The 16,243-nt window shown below is 39.6% G+C and overlaps 1 protein-coding gene across 1 annotated transcript in view; it reads right to left on the reverse strand.

The window, feature by feature from the left end:
* ERCC6 (ERCC excision repair 6, chromatin remodeling factor) overlaps positions 1-16,243 on the reverse strand; it is a 76,252-nt gene that overhangs the window by 25,027 nt on the left and 34,982 nt on the right. Inside the window, exons 7-8 of the mRNA XM_060126278.1 lie at positions 14,610-14,768; positions 7,583-7,718 (exon numbers count right to left, since the gene is read on the reverse strand). Of these exons, the coding sequence (XP_059982261.1) occupies positions 7,583-7,718; positions 14,610-14,768 (295 nt within the window). The remainder of the gene's footprint in view (positions 1-7,582; positions 7,719-14,609; positions 14,769-16,243) is intronic.

Raw genomic sequence — 16,243 nt, forward strand, 5'->3', positions numbered from 1 at the left:
CTGTTCATGTCTTTATCATGACAGAAAAACAGATTGAAATACATTCATTAAAAATTTAAGCCCAGGGCTTCCCTGGTGGCACAGTGGTTGAAAGTCCGCCTGCAGATGCAGGGGACACGGGTTCGTGCCCCGGTCCAGGAAGATCCCACATGCCGCGGAGCGGCTAGGCCCGTGAGCCATGGCTGCTGAGCCTGCGCGTCCGGAGCCTGTGCTCTGCAACGGGAGAGGCCACAACACTGAGAGGCCCGCTTACCGCAAAAAAAAAAAAAAAAAAAATTTAAGTCCATTTATTGATTAATAGTTGCTACTTCAGCATAAATACCAGAAAAGAAATAGACTGTAGAACTATCAAACCACTATCAGGAAAAAAATAGATATAGGAATAGAAAATTTTCTAATAGGAAACAGAAAAAGAATTAAGAAAATATAAAAAGCAGAAAATACAATAAACAGAAAATAAGACAGCTGGCTTCAGACCTAACATTTATGTCAGGGTCTCCACATGACAGTGGGCTGTCAGCTGTGACCCTTTCCACTAGGAAAGTACGGCCAAAACCTGGCCTGTGTTTAAGAGGTGAGACCCAAACTAGACTGGTGCTGAGAGTTAAGAGTATGGGAACTATTAAAGATATCCCAAGGAAATGCAAACAAAAACAGGGCAGGATCAGAAATACAAGTATCAGACAACAAGAAGTGAACAGGAAAAGGAGGGCCTCTTTTGTATTTTAAGGAGACAACACACTAGAGAGAAGAGCCAGGCCTTTACCTGCCTGCCCGGAGCACTGCACCAGAACCCAAGGCACAGCCCTTAGAGCTATGCTGGCAAAGTAGCACATCCACAGCCAGCAGGGGACACGGCCACAGCTTCTCAGAGTTCGACAGTCAGAAGAGACAGAGGAAGACTAAAGGCAACTAAAAGCTTATAGTTAGGACCCAAAGGATCGGAGTCTCTCCATCAGTGAGCTCCTTTTAACAGCTCTCAGCAGAGCCTTAACCCACACAAAGATACTCATTCCCCACAACCTACTGAGGCTGAAATCAAACCCAGCAGCCAATACAATTGGCTAAATAAAGACAGTGAGACAGTAAGAGAAAAACAAAAATCAGGGAAGCTTAAGGACAAAACCTGGTCGAATTGATAGAGAAAAAAACTAAGTAACTCTTTGAAAAGACCAAAAAACAGACAGACCTCTGGAAAGTCAGCCCGAAGAACAGACTCAGATGGGCAGCATGAAAAACATTAAAGGAGTCACCCCAGAGGCAGAGAACACAAAATGTTAGCCAATGCCACGTGCAATCCAATGCCAAAGAATCTGAACTTTGACAGAGAATGTGAACATTACCCAAAATGGACCCAAAAAAATGAGACAAACCAATCAGACCAATACTGAAGGACTTGAAAAGGATGTTATGCTTTTCCCACCAGAAGTCTACTAGACCCAAAGGGTTTTACGAGTGAAGTAGGAATCAATCCTGTTATTTAAACGGTTCCAAAATACAGAAAAAGACAGAAGGCTAGCAAAACCCTGTTTTCAAAACTGACAGAAGCAACATACTCACACAGTGTGTGTACTCCCCAACTAGAGATTCATTACTTTATAAATAAAACCTAGCACTACATTAAGCTAACAAGGCACAACAGAAATAGAAGAATAGCCAAATATTAGGAAAACTAATACAATAATTCATGTAATCATAGTCATACAAATTTTATAAAATTCAACATCTTAAAAAATATTATCTTAATAAACAAGGGTTAAAATATTTTTTAATTCAATAGACTATAAAAGGGTGTAACAATGGCCAAGAAAATTCTGAAAGAGGAAAAGAGAAACTTTTCTCATGTCATAATACACTCAAAACTTCAGGTTAAGAGCTATAACATCTGGTACTAGTAAAGGCTCAACAGGTGAGAGCTGTATTATTAATATGACTACAGTTTTGCCATCTTCCTATTCATGATTTTCCGCGCCTATGCAATACTACATCGAGGGCCACACCTGATTTAATCATTTCCTGACTTTTTTTTTTTTTTTTTTTACCTATGATGAATGCAGCACTAAATACCTCAAGGCTCACAGCCTTACAAACACACGTATAGACCCTCCCATGCCTCGCCTTACCCACTTCTCCCTGACTACACTGCTACTCCACTGCCACCGGCTCTGCCACGGTGGCTAGTGTCCAGTGAAGAAAAGCAGGCTGTCCGGAGATGCACTGTTCCACCTCGAACGCATCCCACCAGTCCTGAGACTTTTAGAAGCCAGAGCTGATTTCAATAGTTCCTCCACATCTGAATTTTCCACTGAGATTCTAGGCAGGCAGCTATCCCAACTCTATCCCCATCTCTTCCTCCTCCTGGGACAGCAGTGGCTGCCAGAAGCCCTGAAGCAGGTAGGGCGTGGAATGACAGCAAACCGACACACAGGAATGCCCCGTGCCCTGTGCTACTCCAGGCACAGAGCTATGTGCCCAGAGAGAAATGGGAGAGTAAAACAACGACAACTGCTTGGGGCCTGAAATACAGCAGAAGTGAAATTACCACTCACATTTATAAACTGTCCGCTGGATCACAGCCAAACCCTGCCCATGTGGATCTGCTTGCTCATGACCCTGGAACTCCTAACTGCTAGATGCAGTGACTCACCACAGTCACTCCACTACCCTCCAAGGAACGCCACCCTGAACTGGATTTCGGACATCACTTTACCACAGTTAAACAAACGAGATGCCATGCCTCTCAAATACATACCACCAGAGTGATGTTTAGCTTCTTCGACATGTCTAAGAATTGAAGTTTATTTGGAAAATTCTGTAACGTTAACTACAGAAATACAAAATTTCTACCATATTCAAAAGGATGTATGATGATAAGAATCAAAGATGCTTTTATAAAAAGAGTAAGAAAATTTTTTAATGTCCACATTGAAAACATAACCTCCACTTAACAGCCACTGGGTAAAAACACATCTAAGACTATTTGTTTTTACCTGATTCAATCTCAGAATTCTGTAACTGCCTAGACCGGAGTTTCAACAATGGTGAATTGTTGAATATTATGGACGTCTCTATCCAAACACTTAAGACAAATCATCTCGGGCGGTTTCAAATTAAAAGCTTGTAAAATATGTAACCTCTCCTAGTTTTTGCAATTAATAGGGTACATCTGCAATTAGCCTGACTTACTGAATGCAGTGCTGTTGTCATTAAAAGATGTCTGTGAAAGTGCTGCTGTTATTACGGAGGCTCAGGAGACCAATCCCTCCTAGAGGGCAAACAGTGGACTGGTAGAAAACAACAGCCATAAATCACACTGTCAGGCAGCAGGGAGAGCGGAGTGGAGCACAGGCACATGAAGGCCATTCACGGTAAACACAGCACGGCAGCTTCCCAGGCAGGATTTACTGCACCTGTAATTAATTAAAATTTCCTTCAAGCTAAATCTTTAATAAACAAGGATTTGTGCTGACAATGAAGAAAAAAGGGCTCCAGCAACATAATTTTACAATATCCCTCAAAGACCAAGCATAGCATCTATCATTTCTTGTATCAGGTGTATACACCGTCTCGAAAGTTAATGGGAACTACATCGCATTGTGTTGTAATTTGTGTACCTGGAGCGGGTCTGAAATATTCAGGATGCTTGAGGGACCATGTGGCCCTTTTCTACTTTTATTTGTTATGTTTTTACTTGTCTCCCTTCCAGCTTTTTAAAAAGCCAAGTCTTTTTATTTTAGTGTGTCAGAAAACGGGCCTTTTTAAAGAACATGTGATGGTAGTTGCATCAGATGGCCATGTTTTCCTGTGGTCTGTTCTTTAGTCATAACTTGCATTTCCCAAAAAGAATTTTAACACTGTATCATTTGGGGGCCAATGAATCTAGACACGAAGGAGAAAGGTCTAGACGTGAATGACTATGAATATTTTTGATAAAGCAGGTCTGAACCTTCTACCTCGAATGTATTTATATTGAATCGCTCAGAAATGTCAGAGCATCTTTTCTCAAGTACTGAGATGAAGATGTCTACCACATTCTTCGTTTCTAATTGTAGGAATTACCTGAGTAGACACTGTATGCTGGGGACCATACTAAGTTTATTGTGCACACATATTAATCCAACAAATCCTCAAAAAATTACCAAAAATAACCCATTTTCAGGAGATCAAACTAGGCTCAGAAAAGCTAAGTGACTTGTACAAGGTCACAAAGCTATAAGATGGCAGATCCAAGATTCCAGCCCTGGTGTGGTAATTATAAAATCTATGCCTTTATGCCATTGTCACATTTCCTAATCCTATGCCTCTAAATACCATGAATGGATCAAAATGATCTCTTTGAATTATCAAAACTATTCCACAGAATTACTATATCCTACAAGACAGGGAAAGATGGGAGAGCTACAAAGTGACAACTGTTTCAGAATATAAGCAAGAAATTTCTCATTACACATCTTCCAACAAATTGAAAAAAGGGTCCTTAATAATTAAACTTTACAACACAGTGCTAAAGTTGCCACCCCCTGCTGTGAGTTATGGGATAAGAATTACAAAACTGCCTTCTTTTATTATCTTTTCATATATTTTCTTTCCCCAAGAAAATGGTTATCTTTTCAAGATCAGTTAAAAACATCATATCCATTTTTTGGAGTCCTAATAGCATCAAATACCTGCAATGTTATGTTTATAGTTATTCAACAAATAAATATTAATCAACTTATATATCAAGTTTCTCTCCATTAGAAAAAAGGGATCATAAAACATGAGAAAAGGATAATCTTAGATTCCTAGTAAATGAGATTTCAACTGACCATTAAAGGAGATTCAGAGCCTGAAAATGTCTTTATCTGATTTGATCATCTGGTTGAAAATATTAGCCACATATTTTTTTGCAAGGTTGCTGGGTGTGCATTTGATAATTCAAAATTATGCTGTCAACCAAAGAAAATATTAACAAAGATAATATAGGATCACCTGGTGAGAGAGGTGGGAAGCTAAAAGGCAATTTAGGGAAGAAAAATGATAGATGATCTCCATTTAGAAACTGTTTGATCATTTGATAGCTCTTCTCTAAATGAAAAACTTCCAAAATTTCAAAGTTTTACATCTTACCAGCTACAACAAATCATTAGAAAAATAAAAATAATCTATTTGAATGATAAGCAGAATAATTCTGGCATTATTACTTTTTTAAGTTTTCCAAAGAGAAATTCTCTTCTCTTCCCTATTTTCTCCAGCACTGAATAACCCTACACCAGAGTGCTGCTATTATCAATACATTTAGACAGGACAGCTGGTGCGCACAGAAAGTTCCCCCATGGAAAAAAGAAATTTCAGCCTATAAGGATGGAAAGGAAGTTAGACATTAGATGCTGGCTTAAAGGACACAGCAGCACTGACAGAATATTTGAAATGTGATTAAGAAATGTAAACTCTATTGCAATCTAACACACACCTTTAAGCCAACAGGTGTGCATGGAGTGGCAACAAAGATCTGTACACACAAATACAAAAGGAAGGAGCAAAGGGATCAAATGCCACTCAGTCTTTTAATCCAGAAGCCAGAGTTCTGATCTTGGAAGTGTTATAACAAGGCCTGTGCAGAGGAATTAACACATTTTCAATATGTCGTCATCACAAATAATAAACTGATATTAAATATTAATAATAAACTGATTGTGTTTCTAAGTAGAGAGTACGGTTTGAAAGATGTGAAAGAACATCTTTTCAATCTTTTGCATAACAGCTTACATCTTTAGAGATCTGAGATACTTTATAATGAAAAAGGAACTGTCCAAAGAGTTAAGGGTCAGAGTAAAAACACAAGTCTACTGCTTTTCCTCAAAAGTTAAGAAACTTCAAGTTAAAGCTCTTGGTAAACCATTAAGTACTAAAAAAATTATGAACAATCATATATATGCATGTGTCTGTGCATAACCAGACACCTCAGAAGGTGCAAATCACTGTAAACAAAAGTGAAATAATTGTTTGCTCTCTAAGCAAGTTAAGGAAGCAAATCTCACCAACAGAGACACGGACCAATGTCAATTCTATTTTCATTCATGAGTCAATGTATTTCATTTACATGAAGGTTGCTCTTCAGGCTATAATAACAGAAGAGACTCAAGTGAGCCATGATATGGTAAAGGTGTAAAAGAAAAAGCACAAAAGAAATAAAAGGATAAGGAGGAACATGTGAAAAATTTGCCTTTTAAAGACATTCATCAACTAATGAATCCTAGTACAAGACTTTGCAATACAAAATATTAAAAAATGTCAACAGACAATGGAAGTGAAAAAAGGAATCAAAAATGTTTTACAAGAATGATGACAGGATAGTTAACAATTTAGTTTGACTAGAAAAACAATCTAAGCTGCTATTTTCATGCTGCTGAAAAAAAAATCACTTTTGTTTTTTGTTTTGATTGTGGCGTTTATCCCACTTCATTAATTATTTCAACTCATTTGTTTTCTATTTATCATTTAAAATTCAGGGCAAAGTATGCTGTTTTTAACAACAGCTAGTAAAAGCAAGATTCCATCTCACCAAAGTTGAGCTACCAAATTATAGATACTCCTGATTCACTTTTATCAAAAGTTCTGCTTACTCATGACCATGAACAAAATGGGAATTTGGAGGAAAGGGGGTACTGGCAGAATTATAAAGACACTGGAGTTTAGTGGCTCGCACGTATTTAACTGAGCGAGGCAAGCATTCAACAGCTCTCTCAGCTCGCACTGCTTTCATGGGGGCACAGAGGCCTCACTCAAGAGCTGTGAAACTCAGGACAGAAAGATCTCATAGCAAACTGCCACTTCTTGTCTACAGAGTAAACCTGCAAACCCACAGTGAAAATGTGTAATTATTATCTATTGTCTATAGGGCCCCTGGGATACGATAACGATGAAGACATAGTCTCCACACTGCAGAGCTTACAGTCTAGATGGCAGACAGACATGAGGATTAAAAAAGCATAATACACCCTATCTATGCTACCCAGAGGAGAAGAGATGATAAACCTTTTTGATAATGTGTGGGTAAAACTACAAGTGAGAAAATGCAACTTTCAAAGAACAGTGATTAGACCTGAATGGTAATCAACGATTCAGAGAACAAAAAACAACTTAACTAAAAGGCAACAGTACAAATTACAAAATGGCAGGTTGTTCTTTTGTTCATTTAAAATACATTTTAAAAGCATGTTAACAAATTCATTTATCAATTAAGAGTTATTTTGTTACATTTTGTACCTACTTTCCTAAAACTGTTTAAAGCGTCTAATGCCCCCAAATCCAGCCAGTTAACTGCTGCATAAGCCCCCTGATTTCTGGTCCCACTCAGGGTATCAGGCTTGTGTTTCACGGGACAAGAACATGTCACCACCATGGACTGTTAGAATGACAAAGCCTCCATTCATAATCATTTTAAAAATACAGAGCTCTACATTAAATCAATAATAAGTTTAAATGCAAGAAAGAAACACAGGAACATACACTTAATAAATAAATGGATCAAAGCAAAAACAATTATGTAAAATGAGGGCTTTAAAACAAGCAGAAAGATTCTGAAGTACTGTAATGTTACCTTTTTGTGGGTAAAGGACCCAGTTTCGTGCAGAACTGCCACTCGGAACGGAGGCCACCACGTGTGAAATTCCTTCACCCACTGATGCATCACTGTCGTCGGACAGACAATTATAGTCGGACCCAACCCCTCGAACCTGCACCCAAAATGTCCAAGAAGAAAAGACAACCATGAAGGACAGCATATGGATGATCAACTGCCAAAAAACAAAAGAGAACAAACAAAAACTTAACAGCTCAAAAAAGAAAATCCTAGCTTTGGAAATTTACTGATATTTTCTTTAAAGAAAAAGCTATTGAGGATAAAACCCACCAAGTGAAATCCCTACAACCCCATTCATCAGTTAGTGAGTGCAGGTATTAAGAGAAGACACCAGCTACTACACATCAAAAGATAATGTCTATAGTAAAGTAAAAAAAAAAAAAAAAAAAAAAATCACACAAACATTACCTAACAAAAATACTTTTCTCTCTTCTTCCAGATTAGTGAAGGCATTGTACAGTATATCTTAACCTAAGTGAATATAAGAGTGTCTTCAATTGGTCTGAAGCTTTATAGTCTACCAAGAGTTTTCACCCACAAGATTTCAATCAATCTCACAGCCTCGGGAAGCAAGCAGGACAGAAATCCTGCGGTGTTCGGGGCCGCTGAAGGCTGCTGAGCCCGAGGCCCCCTGGTTACCAAGAGATGGAGCAAGGCCTCAAGTCGGTCTTCTGATCGCTGCAGCCTGCTCTTCCACTACATGGTGCTGCTCTCTTCTCCACGTGATAAAAAACAAGTGGGTGAGCATCACAGTGACCGTTTCTCCCAGAAAGCCCAGGCCAACGGAAGGCAAGCCGCTCAGTTCTTGTGTAAAGCAGCTGAGCACTACGTGGCAAGAGCTTTAACAAGAGTCGCACGTTGACCAAGCGATCCCAAGACAAACATTTGTGTACTGCGATACATACTGTAGCATTATTTATACTGTGGAAAAAGTGGGCGCTGCCTGAACATCTGTAAATAAGAGAAGGGCTGAATAAACCATCTTTACTACAGCACTACAGGCTGGTGGTTAGGAGCACTGACTGCCTGGGTCTGAATCCCAGCTCTGCACACACTATCGGAACCTCAGCTTTTCATCTTAAAATAATAACAGTAGTGATCATACCATTTATATGAAGATTAAATCAACATCTATAAAGTGCTTAGAACAGAATACAGTAAATACTATTAGGGTTTGTTAAATAAGATGGAATATAATATAACCATTAAAATCGTCTTTGAAGAATATTTAAAATCTGGAAGATGCTCATAAGTCTTTTAAAAAACCAAATTACTTATGGAATCACCCCAATTCACTTACACATAGATAGCCAGTAAACTGGTCACGGCCCCCTCTCTCAACATCCACATCTCCCCTCTCTCCTTCCAAACAGAACCACAATTTTGTGCAGGTATCCCCTCTTCCTTCCCAGACGTGTACTCGATGGGACTCTGATCACTGTCTGGCTATGGCGAAGAGGGGAGAAGCCAGAATCATAGCTTGTCTGTCAGCACACAGTGTTCCCCTGGCGACAATCACCTGTCCACTGAGGGGCGTGGGAAGACTGGCTTGCTCACGGTTAAGGAAGGACTTACACTCTAGGTCGGGGAGAGCTTCCTCTCTTGGTCTCTCCTGCTGCATGTGAACAAGGAAATACAGTGCAAGGAGATCTTATGACCACAAGAAGAATTGGCATCAGGAGAACCCGGGCCCCTGATGACATCCCTGGGCTGCTTCTGATCGTGCTGTGTCTACAGCCTACCCCCTCTGTAGATATGTGAACGTTTAACCCAATTTGAGGCCAAGATTTTCTTACCTGAAGTCAAAATATCCTGATCCACTGTACACCGTAGGCACCTGACTGAATCAGTACCATCCTGCCTTCCTTCCCTCCTGTTACCACGGAACAGGTGTCCCTTTTCTTGTCTGAGCCCATACCCCCGCTACATCAATGTTCCTACTACTGGAGTTGCTTCATCCTCAGTCCTGCTGGGAGATGGGTATCCATGAAATGAAAACTAAGCAAAGTCAAACTAACTATGGGAATCTCTTCAACACTAGACTCACACTCAGCTCATGCCACCAGAGGCAACTGGGAGCCAAGACTGACAGAGGAAACTGGAGCCCCAGATGGCCTACCTTCTCACTCATCCTGGAGCAGAGTCACTGGCACCTTTTAAACTGTCATTCTCCGCCCCCTACCCTTTTCTGCCCAATGAGGATACTGCATATCTGAAGCTAGATCCACTGCACACACTTTCCCCATGCTATCTCATTAACTCCCGGTCTCAATTACTATCTCTGCACTGATGATGCACATCTAGGTCTCCAACCCCAATCTCCTTCCTGAACTCCAAAGCACCACATGCCTGGATGTCCAACTGTCGGCTGACCTCTCCACTCAGATGTCCCCACGGCGCCACACGTCATCCTCTCCCCACCTGGCCCTCCTACCATGTTTCCTAATCCAATGGAAAGAACTGTCACCCATTCTCCAGGTACCCCAATTGGAAATCCAGGCCTCTGCCCCTCTCCTGTTCTCCACTGTATCCAACCTGTACTGAGTTCATGTCACATGTACCTCCTAAATCCCTCTCAAAGTTACTACCCTGTCTCTCCATCTACACTGTTAACACTCCACTTCTGGCCACTGTCATCTCTTACCTGGGTTACTGCACTTTCTAGGACAATCATTTCAAGAAAGCAAAATCTGAACACGTCATCCCTTTGCTTAAGAGCCTTTTCCTGTTTGTCCCCTGCTCTCGAAACAGTCCAAACACCTCACCCTGGCATATGAGACCAGGAGGATCTGACCTCGGCCCACCTCTTCAGCCTCTCCTCTCTCAGGGCCCCTACCCCGACACTGGCCCGGTGGTTCAGCACTCCCCCACCAGCACCGTCTTCAGTTCCTACAAAGTGCATACTCCCCTGACCTCTCAGCCTTCACCTTGTCCCTCCTTGCCCTCTTCTCCTAGCCACCTGTCCATCAGCCCGCAGCTTCTTCCCTTCCCGTCCCTTTCTCTCCAGGTAGGTCAAGGACCCTTCCCTGGTGCATCCACACTCGTTAGGACCCCACATTAACCCTGTCATAACGCATATCACCCTTACTGTAATTGTCTGCTAGATCCTTCCTAAGGTCCTTCAGGGTACAGGGACAGCCTCTTCTTCAAACGATCTCAATGTCTAGACCACAGGAGGTAATGAATAAATACTGGCTTTATTAAATGAAAACTTTTTTTAAAGGTTGGAATAAATTGTATTGAAACGTTAAAAGAGATTATTTCTGAGTTAGGGGATCCTGAGTGATTTTTTATTTTCTTGTTACGGTTCAATAAATGATTCCTGAACTTAAAATTTTTTGTAAACTAGAGTAAATCACACAGTACTTGAAATATTAAAAATAATCTGCACAACTGAAAAATACCTTGTGGTTCTAGTAGAAAAACAAGCCACAGCCTAAATGAGGCTTACCCTTATAATACTGCAACATAACAAAATGCCTCCACCCACTCTAAATCCTCCCAACCTCCAGCTACAGTCACTGCCCCTGTCCCCTCTGCTCCACAGCATGGGCTCAGATTGCAAGAAGCCAGGTGCTGACACTTCCTGAAGAATTCCCAAGCCGTGCTCTGCTCCTCCCCAAGGGCAGGGCCCATGCAAGAGCCCCTTCAAACTCCCTGGGGAGAGCAGGACTCTGCCCTGGCCTCTTCCTTGACAATATTCCTTTCTAAAAGGATTAAATGCACCAACTTCTTTATATCCTCCAAAGGGAATTAAAGAGAGTTATCATCGATATGCACTTAGCAGGGATTGGGAAACAACCAATCAAAACCTATCTAAAATATTTAAAAACAAATTCACTTTCAAAAACATAAATAGGTACATATGCTTTTGGAGGTTATACAGTATTTGTGCTCTTTTTATAACACACTCTCTGCCAACTGCCACAATGTCATTTAAGGCCAATATTTTATTCTGGCTGAACATCTAACTGGCATTATTATGCCCTTTAATTTCTGCCACTCTATGAGAAGATTACAGAGGTTTTCACACAGAGTGGGAATCTAGGAGCAGACCTAGATCGTCCCTGAACCACAGAAGGGGCAATCAAACCCATTAACAGTCACTTCAACTGCACCACCCTTCCCCAACCCTCAATCCCGTGAGATGAGTGTAAGAAATGGCTAAATGTACTAGAGTGATTAGCATCAATTACCAAACTGGCTACAATTCTTTTCATCTCTGATTATCACTGACTACCTAATGAGTTTACGACAAGCCCACGGCTCCATGGTCAAATATTTCAACCTGCAGGATGGAAATCTGCCATTCATAGCCTTGAATTTACCAGGAATTACAAAGTAAAAACATTTACCTTTGAAAGTTTATTACATTTTTCAGGCCATTTATTTGTAACTAGGAATTTCCTAAATGATATCCAAGACTTCAGAGTATTAACTGAAGTTTGAAAGGTAAATAATTTATTTCCTCTCCATCACAAAATTCAGGGGGCCTATCATTATAATATGAATGGCAAAGTGAAAAGAACGTAGTGTATACAATATGAACTGGGAACACAACAACTAGTATAGATGTTTATTATCCACATGTGAATGTAAATATGCTTTTCCCTCTTTTTTAAAAACACACATGTAAAACACATTAAAGAAACAAAAATTAAAAACTTCTTTTACCAGGAAATTCCTTCCTGGTATCCCAGAGATTTCCATGGTTTCAGGGACCGTTGACCTTAAAATTACAACACTGAGACCATCTCAAATTAGGGCCCCAAAATCTACAGCTTGCAAGAGTTCAGAGGAAACGTACATAGCCCATGAAGCAACGCTGGCTCATGCAGAACGTCGTTTGACTATGCATCTGGGTAGTTTTCTTTAGGACGTAAACACAGAGGAGGACTCCAAGGTCATCTAGTTTCAGCGGAGGACATAGTACGAAATTGTGAGAAAAATGTCATACAATTTGCTCTGGCACGTGCGCGTGGAAGGGACCAAGCTCCTCCGTACACCTCTATTCATAGAGAGCTCAGTTGTTTGGTTGATATGTAACTGCATTCTGGGAAGCCACTTCTACCAATACTATTCTAATAAAGACGATCTGGGCTATAATCCAACATGCCACACTATTTCATTACGGAAAAGAGGAGATGCGCATTGATAGTTAATTGATTACAGCTGCTGCTCATTATTAGCCCTCACTTCACTCCTAGTAGGATTGTCATCACTCGAGAGAGCACGTTTTAATTTTTTGACCGAAACTACACTGCAGGGATGACTTTAGGTTTCCTAGGCCCAGCATATTAGACTCCACACAAGTTTCATGGTAACAGGAAGGGAAGAAAAGAGATGGGAGATAAGAAAATCCCAGAAATCATTTAAGGAAAGAAAGACAGTCTTAGAAACTAGGGCAGCTTAGGGCATTCTAGTTAACAGAAACAAAAACAAAACAAAACAAAACAAACAAGAGGTGCAGAGCCAAGCCGACCAAAGAGCTTATTTAGAACAGAGAAAGCATTTTTTAAATGGTGAACTAATGACATACATAGATAAGAAAACCCTAAATGCCCATTTTCAACTCTGACTCTTCCACTGGGATGGAATGTTTTCACATGAAATGTAACAGAATTCCAATATCTGAAGAAAAAACTCTGCTTCAACACAACTTCCTTGTAATAACAACGGAACATTTAGTATTTAAAAATCTCCAAATACATTTTTCCCTTCCTACAGCTATATAAGTATTTCTAAAATATTCTAAAACTTCAGTACTGCTCCTGGTAAGTGTGGATCTGCTAAATTAATGAAAAGAGTAAGGAATAAAAGCAAAGCAATAGACTTTGAAGATTTTAAAAAAAGTTCTTTACTCAATAGTTTATGGTTCGTATCTGGCTCTCTCGCAAACATTTCTCTGACAATGAACCAGCGTGCGGGGCAGTAACTCTCTGCCGTTGCTGCCTTCAGGCACACTGACACTCTTTTAAAGGGATCGCCGAATCACATCTTGTGAGTGCCTGAGGTTTCCAGGACACAAGCACCTGGTACGTATCTTGCTGGTACTCATTAGGTCAGCCTGTTGGAATCCAAGGACATCTTCGATCACCTGGGCTCAAGATTAAAGATCCCACATAATTTACCTAGCATTATTTTTACCAATACTGATTGACATAAAAAGTCAATTTACAGCTTAAATACGGAAAAGCTCACTGGATTTCAAGATAAACTATTTCAGTCCTTCCACACAGAACAAATGTAGTTTAAATGCTTCTTCTTTCAGAATATTAAAGTTTTAATAGTTTATTTAAATTCCTAAAGAGAATAAAGATTACAACCTAAAAATATTTTTGTATCATTTTACAGTCACTTGGGCTTTGGCTTTAGAATTTATATAAAGTTATTAAAGACTAGGAGAGGAAGTAGAAAGCATAGTGAGCAGACAAATACGTAGCTTCATTAGAAAAAAAAGCACTATCTATAAAAGCTATCACGCGTAATTGATTATAAAGGAAATTCTCCAAAGCTTCAACTTTCCCCATGAATAGACTTTGTACTTACTGTAATGCTCACCCGGTCTCCTGCCAGAACAAATATTTTAATGTAAAATGTAATAAGTGGAACTAAAGGTATTATGTCTAATTTAAAATTCCATATTGTGTAAACTACTGATATTAACATAACTGAGTTTGTAAACAATCCATTTGTAGAAGCTAACCTTAGACACTGTATTGACCCAAAATATCTAGTGGGGCTCATCTGCAAAATGAAGCATCAATGCCTGGAATTCATTAAAAGTGTTACATGTTTAATTTCTCCTGCCCTACAGCTCCATTGTCTCGTAAAAATTTTCCTTTGATGTCCCCCACTAAAAGAATTAAAGGAATATTGTAATTGAAATGTCATCAATAATTCACAAGACCCTCCTCCACAGCAATACATCTGATGAAATATTAATTGAGCTCCACAGACTGACAGTCTGCAGAGGAGCACTTGCCTGTAATTTGAACCACGAGTCCTGATCTTGCTGTAGCTCAGACCTGCCAAGAAGGCAATTATCTGGATGGTCTTGCCCAATCCCATTTCGTCTCCCAGAATTCCTCCTGCCTGCTGGCAGTGCAATTCCCACAGCCACCTAACACCTGTCTGCTGGTACCTACAACAACAAACACCAACAAGAAAAAGAAAATGGCAAATGGTGGATAATACAGTTCATAACAGAAAGTACTCATGAATTAATCATTTAGCGAGGTTCTAGTACCAGTCAGAGAAACATGCCGGATGTGTGTTTTACATGAGTATTATATTTATAAGGTCATACATTTTTGATTACCTAGGCATAAAAATCACAAATTTTTCTTTACAGAACATTAACACATTTCTAATTAAACTGATAGATAGGGTAATTAGGGACTATTTCATTTCCTTTTCAACATTAGAAATAGCTTGGTAAACAAGCATAAACTTATTATCTTTTATTCAATATCCTTCTGGAAAAAACTGCAAATATTTTTAGTTATAGAAAGTTCCAATAATTTTTCTATGAAAAGATGCATTAACATTTACTTTTTCCATCTGAACAGCTTCAAAAAGCAGGACAGAGAACACTACAATTTACAGTATACACTGTTGAAAAGTCACTTGGTAATCATATTATCTTTTTATAGGAAAAATTAAATTTTAAGGCCATAAACAAGTCTGAATAACAGGGCTGCTCACAAAATTAGTACATATGATTCTGTCATATTACTAGCAGATGCAAAAAAAAAAACCCAACAGTTTAAAGACTCAACAATACAAAAGGTCTTTTAATATTTTAAAGTAGAACTTGATTCAGGGACTTTATCATAGATACAAAAAGGTCAGAGCTATTAAAATCTTAAATAAGGAGTACAGGTCAAAGAGCAATAATATATTCCCCTCTAAAAACAAAAAAAGAGTTGGTATTTGCCCTTCTCCATCAATGGTATGTCTAATTCAATAATCTAAAAATGAAGTTAAAAAGGGAATAATGCAAAAAGCATTTTTGAGAGTGAAAGATTTAACACTATGGAATGGTATGAAAATTATATGCCACGTAAAAAAATCTAAAGCAAAAAACACTTAAAAGACAATGATGGGCTTCCCTGGTGGCGCAGTGGTTGAGAGTCCGCCTGCCGATGCAGGGGACACGGGTTCGTGCCCCGGTCCGGAAGATCCCACATGCCGCAGAGCGGCTGGGCCCGTGAGCCATGGCCGCTGAGCCTGCGCATCTGGAGCCTTTGCTCCGCAACGGGAGAGGCCACAACAGTGAGAGGCCTGCGTACTGCAAAAAAAAAAAATGAAAGCTAAAGAATTTTTTTTTTTGAAAGAAAATACCAAGGCTAGTGAGCTGCCCACCTTAAAAGGAGGTGGTTTTGTTGCTGTTTTACTGCCCAAATGTTTTTTACTCTTTGGTATGTGATATGTCTACCTAAAATCTCATTGTGGATTTCAGTCCCTGTTAAACTAGTTTTATTTACTCTTCTCCTAGTAAGTATGTCATAATTAACTTTCCCCCAGTATTCTGCAAATCAATTCCAAAAGTTTGACTCTAGCTGTTGCCATTATTATCTATCATATAAGGAAAACTTTGAATGAGTATTTTGCTGC

Source organism: Lagenorhynchus albirostris, chromosome 16 (genome assembly GCF_949774975.1).
Source record: "Lagenorhynchus albirostris chromosome 16, mLagAlb1.1, whole genome shotgun sequence".
Classification (NCBI taxonomy): domain Eukaryota; kingdom Metazoa; phylum Chordata; class Mammalia; order Artiodactyla; family Delphinidae; genus Lagenorhynchus; species Lagenorhynchus albirostris.